This window comes from Sparus aurata, unplaced genomic scaffold, assembly GCF_900880675.1.
Source record: "Sparus aurata unplaced genomic scaffold, fSpaAur1.1, whole genome shotgun sequence".
Classification (NCBI taxonomy): Eukaryota; Metazoa; Chordata; class Actinopteri; order Spariformes; family Sparidae; genus Sparus; species Sparus aurata.
Window position 1 is genome coordinate 1 of NW_022045126.1, and position 10,055 is coordinate 10,055.

The following is a 10,055-nucleotide window of genomic DNA, read 5'->3' on the forward strand; positions in this document are numbered from 1 at the left end:
AAAACATCATTGTGGTTTCTGTTGAAGTGATGTTTCCAGTTCCATGTTTGTCATCTTTAAGTTCATGAAACTGTCCAAGTAAGGCTGCATCCAAATCTCCACCTCCAGACTTGTGTACGTACCGTGACGTGTTCACTGTCATCAAGTCAAATCGGCGAGGTGTGTTTAAGCTAGAGATGTTGGCTAACATGAATCCTGGGCTGTGTTTTTCCTGTTGTCCAGACTCGAATCCTCCACCAGCTCTTCATCGTTCGCTTCCTCGGCTCATGGAGGTGAAAACTGCTGAGTCAGCAGACGTCATCTCAGAGACCATGAGGCAGATCCTGGCAGCCAGAGCCATCCACAACATCTTCAGGATGACCGAATCACACCTGCTGGTCACCTGTGACTGCCTCAAGTATGAACCACAGAGTGTGTGTGTGTGTGTGTGTGTGTGTGTGTGTTGTGTGTGTGTGTTTTTGGTTAGGTTATCGTTGTTGTCGTTGTTTAGTGGGTCTTGCAACGTATCATTGCCAAAGATAAAACATAAAAATTGAAACGGTAAGAATGAGAACCAAATATTTCTTGATTCGTAATTTTTTGTAACTCTTTGATATCGATGTTTGCATTTTTTCTTTTCAGGCTCATTGATCCTCAGACACAAGTCACCCGACTCAGGGTAAGATGATCTCTGCTTCTCTGCTCAGTTTAGTCTCAGACAGTTTTATAGTGATTTATCGTCTCCTCCGTCCCCCTGTTCTCCTCCTCTCTCCTCCTGCAGTTCCCCCTCTCCACCGTGCTTCAGTGTTCGTCTCATCAGGACAACAAGAGGCTGTTTGGTTTCGTTCTGCAGCCAGCAGGCGGGCGGGGTGACAGCCGACTCGTCTGCTACATCTTTGAGTCCAACAACGACGGAGAGAAGGTTCGCCTGTGTTTTTATCTGTTAGTCTCGCTGCCTCACTCTGTGTTCAGTCTGTGTGACACGTTTTGTCTCCTTCATGTGTTTCAGATCTGTGACAGCATCGGTCTGGCCAAGCAGATTGCCTTCCACTCTGAGATGGTGAGACTGATTTGAAACGTCATCGTACTGAATCTGATGCTAACACTGACCGATGATGGTGCCTTCAGGTGTGTGAGGAGGTTGATTATTTGTGTTGTTTTTGTTGTGTAGGACCGTAAGGCCGACGAGAAGAAGAAGGAGCAGGACAAGGCCAAAGAGAAGCAGCAGGAAGAACTCAGCAAACAGAGACAGATAGAGAAGGTGAACTTTTTTAGCTCTGACTTATCATTATAAAGTAAATATTGATTGCACAATGTAATGACAATAGAATAATGACATCATCTCTGTTAAAAATGGTTGCCTATAAACCTCTAACCCCCCCCACAATTTATCTACTTGCATTTGAATACATCTGTGCTTTTTACTCCGACTGTTTTCTTCCACTCCCCCCTTCACCCCGACAACTCTCACAACCTTGAAAAGGGAAACAAATGCAGTGTGTCCTTAGCTGTTGGTAGTTGCTAGGCTTTGCAGAAAACGGAATGCGATCTGGTTGTCTTTGTGATAGCAACGCCAACAATGAATCCCTTTTTAAATACCAAATACATTAGGTGACCTTCAGCCCCTGGTTCAATCTGTTTATGCTGTATTCTCAGTTATAGGGTCTCTCGTAAGAAGCAGATTAATGGCTTCATTGTTTGGTCAATAAAATGTGAATTCTACATTTGGATTCGAATTTGATTTTAAAAAACAAACAAACAAAAAAAAGAAAACAGCAGTGTCTTCAAATGACTTGTTTTGTTAAGAATCCCATTTCCTAACCCCTTTTGCAGCTTGAAAAATGACTTAAAATTGTAATCGTTAGTCAATAAAGCTGCAGTTATTTGCTGTTCATCTGAGATTAAAGTTTTTGTTGTTGTTCTTAACAGTTAGCAACTTTATCCAAAAGGATTATTGTGTTAATTTATCAAACAAATGAACAATGAACATTTTTTAAACAATGAACATGCTCAAAGCTTAGAAGAGACTTTCAGTGGCCCATTAATGGAAGCAGGTTGAAAGCTCCATGGTGGATCATTACAAATCAGTGTCTTAGAAAAAAATAAAGTTCTTCACAAACATGCAGACTGAAACATAATGATACCGACTGATTTGATATTTAACTTCTTTATTTTGGCTGCAGGATCTCGAGGAGCAGAGTCGCTTGATTGCTGCCTCGAGTCGCCCCGCCAACCCGCCTGGCTCTGACGGACAATTCCTTGTGCTTAGCAACAGCCAATCGGAAGACAGCGATGCCGGGGAGGAGGGGAAGAAGAAGGGCGAGTCTGAAGCCTAGCGAAGCTTACGGAGGATGCATGTGTTACCACCCAGGCAAGACCCAGCTGGTACTGTCAAAGCAACAGCTCAGGAATCAGAGAAGGGGAACACCACCCGCCCGCCCGGGATGCCAGGGACTGAAAAACATGTGCTCCCTCCCTGCTGGACTCTGTTTGAAGCTTGTGGTGGAGCGCGTCACTCAGAAAAACGGAGGATGAACTTAACGCACCCTCACTATAAGAGGAGGAGGGGAGAAGACGTGGAAACGCCTCGTCACGTGTTTTATTCTGTGTGTTAAAACGCTGCTTTTTATACCGGCTCCACAAATATAGATTAACCTGTAAGTTTTTGTTTTTTTTATGTTTATTTTATAAAAAGAGATAACGGCAATGACATAAGTGGAATAATGAATCAGGATCAGAAGGAGACGTGGGAGAAACACACAGGAAGTCAGATCAGGACGGCGTCAGCTCTCGCTCAAGGGCTCCTCAGAAGGAGGTGAAGGTGTGATGAGGAGGAGATCCGGCAGAGCGATGGGACACATCAGTGCTGTTGGTAAAAAGTGTGCGATACAATGCTGTTAATGAAAAGAGAAGACGAATGAGAGAGAGAGCATGGAGTCTTATTTTGAAAAGTCCTACCTGTTGTGATGTGTTCATCAGCTGAGCAGTTTTTCAAAGCATCCTGCAGAGTTTTACTTTTTATTTAAAAAAAAATGTTTTTCCTTCCTTCCTGGCAGCCGCTGGTTTTCAGTCATTTGACTCCAGGATGAAAATCAATCTGCAAAGTCTTTGACCTTGCTGCACCATCAGTACAGTAGAGCTCCAGTGACCAGTCAATTAATCCGATTTGTTGATCAACAAAAAATAGTATACTTGATTAATGATTTAAGACATTTTTTTAGGCAATAGTGTCAAATATGTAAAGGATCCAGCTCAAACATAAATGTGAGAATTTGAATACGGTAGTTTTGACTATTTTTGGATTGGGTAGATGAATTGATTAATCAGAAAAAAGAAGAAGAAAAAATTGACAGATTAATCGACTAAAAAACATTTGTGATGGGATTGTGATGATAAGCGATTAATCCATAGATGATTTTCTCAGTCAAATAATTAGTTGTTTGGTCCAGAAAATGGAGACAATGTTGATCAAGATGAAGTCCTAAAATTTCTTATTCTGTCCACCACCCAAAGATTATCAGTTTACTGTCACAGAGGAGGAAAAAAAAAGAAGAAAATATTCACATTTAAGCTGGTAAAAGTTTGCCTTTTAAAGAAGATACTCAAAACAATTGATTAGTAAATAAAATAGTTGGCAATTAATGTGTAGGTGTTGTCCAACATCGCAGTGTATGTTGTGATATACTGTGCGAGCTCATTTTCATAGCTTACTAAGATGAGTTGAAAACAGCGGCTGCATGAAAAAAACCTGTTCAGAATTTTACAACATCATCTGGTCGGCAAGGATTTGATCATTTGCAGGTCAAAAGACATTCTAGACCTCCGAGGTTAAGATTGGGCTGAATTTAGTTGAAAGCTGCCATTGCGTCCATCAAACTACATGACAAAATATTTTGGTTGTCATTGTTTTCAAGGAAACGCCTCGTATTAGCATTAAAACCCTGTTCAGGGTTGGGGAATATCATAGTTTTAAAAAATATCAACATTGACTGTAACATTTTCCAGACGAAGCTTGATGTGAAGTTCCTTGTCAAGTTAAAGTCATCATGAGCCATTTTGGGCTCGCAAACAAACAGCAGGTGCTGTTGTTTTCCTAGTGAGGAGGACATTCTCCAAACTACATCAAGTATAACTGTAGTTTCAACATGTAATCACGATCTGCTTCACGGCGCGTGTAATCAATAAAATGCCGCTGAGATAGAGGTTCCGTCATTGTAGTTGTCTAAGAAAAGTTGCTCAACTTTTCAGCCCAATTTTCCCCAGATATCAGAAGTTTTGACCTGTAAGTCTTTAAATGAGTGCTAACTGAGCGTGTTGTGCCTTGAAAACACAGATACTGTTGCAGTACGTACTGCAGTTTTATGCAACACTAGTATTGAAAATAAAATGATCTGCTATCTTTTAAGTTAAAGCTAAACCACTGAAATTTAAGCACAACATTTTCTTTTTGTCCTATGATAAATGACCTGATGCACAGGGAACTCTTGGGGTCAAAGGTCAACTCTAGTTTGGCCACTGTGAAAATATTCTGGCCCGACCTCTTTCTGAGCTGTAAGAAAAGATCTATAACCTTCAACAACCTCCAGTGACAATATTAACCTTTTTATGTTGCTGTGTTTGTTGAGGTAATTTGTCAAAAAAAACACAACATATCATGAATCATGCTTTGTCCAGCATCCCATCTCTTCTCATGCCGTTTGTATGCAGTGTTCTTTAGCATGTTCTCAGGACAGGAGCCAACATGGCCGCCACAGGGGATCCTGAAAGTCTGAAACTACAGAAAAGATAATATTGTACCCTTTTCATTTGAAGATTTTTATTCCAAAATGAGAAGTCCGTAGCTTCTGCCTCTTGCAAAATGGAATAGTTGCATGAAAGTAGTGCTCATTAATAAGAGTCATATTACCGTTCAGATTTAAGGCCTCAAAAAAGACCCAGAGATGCTTTGCCTTCCTTTTTAGGTCCGTTAAGATTGTTAAACACTGATTTTATATTTGAAAACTCGAGATCTGTCAACACAAGCACAAATCTGATCAGATGTGCTTGCTTTTGCTGTATCTGCTACAAGACAGTTGTCTATTTTGAAAATTGTCTTCTCTGTTTATCTGATCTGGTGAAGGTTATTCTTTCAGTAAACTTCACAGAAATTCTAAATTTTCAAGGACCATGTTTCAGAAAAACAGACAAACAGTTCGACATCATCTCTGCCAAATAATCAGCTGAGTCAGTGTGTTTCTCCTGGCATCAAAATATTTCTCTGTGCATTCACAAATGTTAATCTGGGTCATTGTTTGAGGCCTTTTATGTTTTTCACCAGTTTAATTAATTTAATTAATCTGCCTTTTTATCCAGAGTGATTCACAGTGATTATCTGTAGATCTGAATAAGCTTCAGTTTAACATCGTTACATGTAGGGATGTTAAAGGTCAGAGGTCACGGCTGTGGGGAAGATGTTTCTAAAAGCCTAAATCAACAGTTACTGACGATGATTTTATTTTTCTGTATTGTGGGAGGAGGTTTTCTCGCTGTAAACAGGTGAAGGACTCGCTGCACTTTACCGATGCAGGAAAACACAACAAGATTGATCATTTTGAAGTGTAAATATGTTCAGTGATGATTGTTTCAGTGTCATGAAAAATAAAAAAAAAATGGCTTTTCAGTGATAAATAAAGCACTAACTCCACCCGCCTGAGTCAGGCTGTTTATGTTCTCAGATCAAATGAACCTCTACGAGATCTTCAGGAAACGTTTACTGGTGTAAATTTAGGACAGAACCAAGTGTTTTTTTTTATATTTCAAACCACTTTATTATCAATTAAATATGGACAAAATGCATTCAATATACAAAAATAAACATTTCCACGAAGATGAAAAAGTAGAACAGGAGACCTTAACTGATTGTCCAAATACTAACACAAAAACATTACAGCTTTGAATACAAATGTACCCAACAAAACCATTATCATTAAATATAAACATTAGCTGACTTTTAAATGTTTATGTTAAGTGTAAAATCACTACGAGAGATGATAGATTAACTGAATATCAGCGAAAAGAGGAAGAAAATCAGTGCAGTAACTTTGTTTCCCACAAATATAATCCACATACTCATCCTCAACAGCGGTTCCCAACATGGGGGTCACTGGCTACTTGTTAACATAACAATGTACACGTTTGATTTAGGTCACTTCATTTTAGAATCAAAAGATTTGGCTTCAGCGCTGCAGTGTCATTTTGTGAATAGTGGTCAAGAAGTTATTGTGAGAAAAAATAAAAATACATTAATGCCTGTCCAGTGAAACAATGTAAAGTAAACAGCACTTGTAGGAACGCTCTTCAGGCACATAAGTTTGCCACTTCTTATGACATTTACAAAAGTAGAACAGCAGTTTGATGTATTAAAAATCTAAATTGATCTATTTGTTTCAAATAAAATGATATGAATATGGCACGATGTGTGAATCATGGTTTCCAGAAGAAAGCTGGGCGTGCTGGGCAGATCCTCCATGCTTTTCCTGGGTTCTCTGGCTCGTTTAAGGACTGCCTGGTGTGTCTGAAGATTCAGCAGGAGCCAAAATAAGGCAGAACATCGGAGCGTCACATCAGTGTCAACTGCTTTTCATGATCTGGTTTGAGAGCCAGTCTAGACCCTCGGCCAGACCCGTACCGCTGACGGCACAGGACGCCTGGACAAACCACTGCACGGACACACAGAGGGACAAACACATTAGCTCAGCCGCAGTGTTGAATTAAATTTAAACCCAGAATGGCTGGAAAAAAACACTTAACACTGTGAACTTCTGAACATTCCTTGTAACAACTGTACAGCTCTTTCATTTGAAAAATAATGCCTGGTCAAACTTGGCCGATTGTATTGTGTGATTGAAAGCAAAACTTGTGTGTGTGCCATGGACACCTACCGGCTGTGAAACTCCTGATAGGCACAGGGCCTCTGTGATGTCACTGACAGACATGGCTCTGGGCAAATCTTGTTTGTTCGCAAATACCAGTAAGGCCACGCCCCTCAGCTCGTCCTCCTCTAGCTGCAACACACAAACACAAACAGGGTGAGTGAAACAGGAAAGTTGGAGGAAGGTTAAAAAGAGCTGAGCAACATTCAGATATCAGTGATGTCCTCCCCGGATGTAAACCAGTTGAATTTCAGTAAGAATTTGCAGATCTGTGCTGAACAATTTACGGTGTGTGTTTGTGTGTTTGTGTGTGCGTGTGTGCGCATTTACCATCCTGTGCAGCTCGTCAGCAGCTTCTTTGATCCTCTCGGGGTCGTTGCTGTCGACCACAAATATCAGCCCCTGAAGAGAGAGACAGAAAGATGGAAAAAAAATTATTGCAAATGACCTCAATTAGACTTTCGCGGGTCTTTCTGTTGACATAGCTGTCGTACACACAGTCGTACTTGTATTAGTAGTAGTATTACCTGTGTGTTAGTGTAGTAATGTCTCCACAGAGGTCGGATGATATTCTGACCGCCAACATCCCAAACTGTAAAACTGATGTTCTTGTATTCCACAGTCTCCACATTAAATCCTGCACACAGAAAGTTTCATTAATGCATATTTTGGGATTTATTTTATATCTGTATTTATTTATTTACATTTGATGTGTGCAATAATATGAACGCATATCAAAATCACTGACCAATAGTTGGGATGGTGGTGACGACCTCGGCCAGCTTCAGTCTGTACAGCAGAGTGGTTTTACCTGCTGCATCCAGGCCGACTGCAGCAACACACACGCACACACACATGCACAGACACAGCACAGTTACTCTTACTGTTTACAGTGTAACTAATAGGACAGCAACTAAAGACTGCAGTATCAAAATACCTTGTTTTGTCAGACATGCACTCCAAAAGTCAAGGATATCTAGTATACAAAGGGTAATTAAGTACACGGTGATATAAAAATACTCCATTACAAGTAAAAGTCAGGCACTGAAAATGTCCCTTCAGTCAGAGAATGCAAGTGATTGTATTATTTCACAACATTTTATTGTAGTTATTTGAGGCAGGACTTATATTATACTGTGGGGTAGTTTTAACTTAAACAGTGCATCATATTAAATAAGATAATCATACATTTTGTTAAAATGTAGATTTTGTTATAATCTTTATCTGTTAATGTTCCTCTCCTGGCATTAATTAAACCCCTGAAAACTCATCTCTGATCCTAATAATTACATATTTGGATGTTTATTCCAGGACAAACAGTCCATTTGTGGCTTTGATTTAACTACAAGCTTGCCTCATTAAGTATTTAATGTTGAATCTGTTAACATGCAAAATATCCTCCAGTGAGTAATTCTTACTAGAGTGTAGTGGTATAAATAGTGCAATATTTACATCTTAATTGTAGATAGAAATAGAAATATTCAAGTAAAGTAGAAGTAAGTAAAATGTGTATATAAGTAAATGTTATTAATTAGTTTTTGCTGCTAGAATGAATATTTCACATTTTACCTGACAAACTGATGATCAAAAATGGCGTCAAAACTGTTGATTAACTGTCTTGTACATAAGAGACTGATCGAGTTATTGTATCAGCACTTGTTACAGCAATTAACGATCCTACAAATATTATTCAGGACTTTAAAACCTTTGTTTACAAGCACTAAGTGATTCGCAAGTGAAAACTTGTCGGTCCTTGACCCAACTGGCCTTTCTGTGGGTGGCTACAGCTAGGTGGGCCCTGGTGTGAATGGCTGGTAAGCTGTCTGGGGAGGGAACTCAGTGCTGCATTGTTGGTGGGTGGTAAGTAATGTCGTAGGCCATCTCCTCCTGTGTTGTGCCATTCGTTTATAGAGAAGTTGTTTTGTGAGAAGCAGTTTATGCTGTTCAATGCACATATTTGTACGTATTTGTATGTACATATTTGTGGCACGACACAGGAGGGCCAACTCCTTTGAGGACAAAAATGTAAACATCTTGGCCAGAGAAGACAGATGGTTTAAAAGAGTAAATATAAATGAATTGTGTTACTACTACTAAGAATATGAAGAAGCAGCAGAAGAAGAATATGAAGAAGAAGCAGAAGAAAATAATTATGAAGATGAAGAAGAAGAAGAAGCATAAGAAGAAGAGGATATGAAGAAGAAGAAGCAGCAGTGGCAAAATAAAAATAAGAATGTAAATAAGAAGCAAAAGAAGAAAATTAAGAAGAAGAAGAATATGATGAAGTATATGATGATGATGATGATGATGATGATGACGAAGAAGAAGAAGAAGAAAAAGTTCTCATATTAAAGTTATGATTCGAAAGAAAGAAAGAAAGAAGTATAAAATCCAAACTGACCCATTAAAATCCTGACCGGTGTCTTGGAGGCGAACCTGGAGAAGATCTGTGAGATGATGACGCCCATTGTTCAGGTGCTGAAGGTTCAAACAGCTCGTTGTTTGTCTCCGTCTGTGTTTGTGTGCTTTTATAGAGCAGCAGCGGTGGTTGGTGTGTGTGTGTGTGTTCTCCATGGTGTCACCCCGGCTGCTGTCAGTTCGGTACACGGTGGCAGAGGAGACACAGGAGGAAGAGACGGGACAACGCTGGGAAAACACACTTCCGCTTACACAACCTTCATAATAAAAGCACCGTTTTTAAATACGTTTTTTTAAATCAAATGTAAACTTTCTTTAAAACGTATAATCGCGTCACATGACTTTCACTGTATGAAAAGCTTGAATTCATTTATACTGAAGACCAAACAAGATGGACAAATTCAAGTGTGTGGAGGTCAGGGGTCAGAGGTGCTCACATGGGATTAGAACACACATTACTCCACTGTGTTTCAAGATGTTAATGTTATCCATGTCTTGTTTCTTTTTTCACCACTTTTAGAACACCACCACCCTACCAGATGGCTGTCTACCTGTAACATCTGGTCAGTGTTTATTCATTAACTGCATCATGAACATGACATCATGCCCTTTTTCAGGTTAAGATCAGAAACATACTGTGATCCAATATAAAGATCCAATCTGAAGTATTGTGTGTGTATCTACAGTCTGATATGTGTTTTTCTTCTGTACCACAGAGCTCCATTGTTACATTAAAACACATCAGGG

General features: G+C 39.5%; 2 protein-coding genes across 2 annotated transcripts; one reads left to right on the top strand and one right to left on the bottom strand.

Annotated features, from left to right (window-relative positions):
* Positions 1–240: 240 nt before the first annotated feature.
* Positions 241–5,664, top strand: LOC115577869 (DCC-interacting protein 13-alpha-like). Its single transcript, XM_030410758.1, has 6 exons — positions 241–397; positions 622–658; positions 761–901; positions 989–1,039; positions 1,151–1,240; positions 2,163–5,664. Exons 1-6 carry the CDS (start codon positions 267–269, stop codon positions 2,313–2,315), a joined length of 603 nt encoding a protein of 200 aa, XP_030266618.1. The 5' UTR covers positions 241–266; the 3' UTR covers positions 2,316–5,664.
* A 96-nt stretch (positions 5,665–5,760) lies between these two features.
* LOC115577870 (ADP-ribosylation factor 4-like) lies at positions 5,761–9,522 on the bottom strand. The gene is made up of 6 exons (XM_030410759.1): positions 9,292–9,522; positions 7,639–7,719; positions 7,418–7,527; positions 7,221–7,292; positions 6,900–7,022; positions 5,761–6,677 (listed from the first exon to the last, which is right to left on the bottom strand). Exons 1-6 carry the CDS (start codon positions 9,356–9,358, stop codon positions 6,588–6,590), a joined length of 543 nt encoding a protein of 180 aa, XP_030266619.1. The 5' UTR covers positions 9,359–9,522; the 3' UTR covers positions 5,761–6,587.
* Positions 9,523–10,055: the final 533 nt, after the last annotated feature.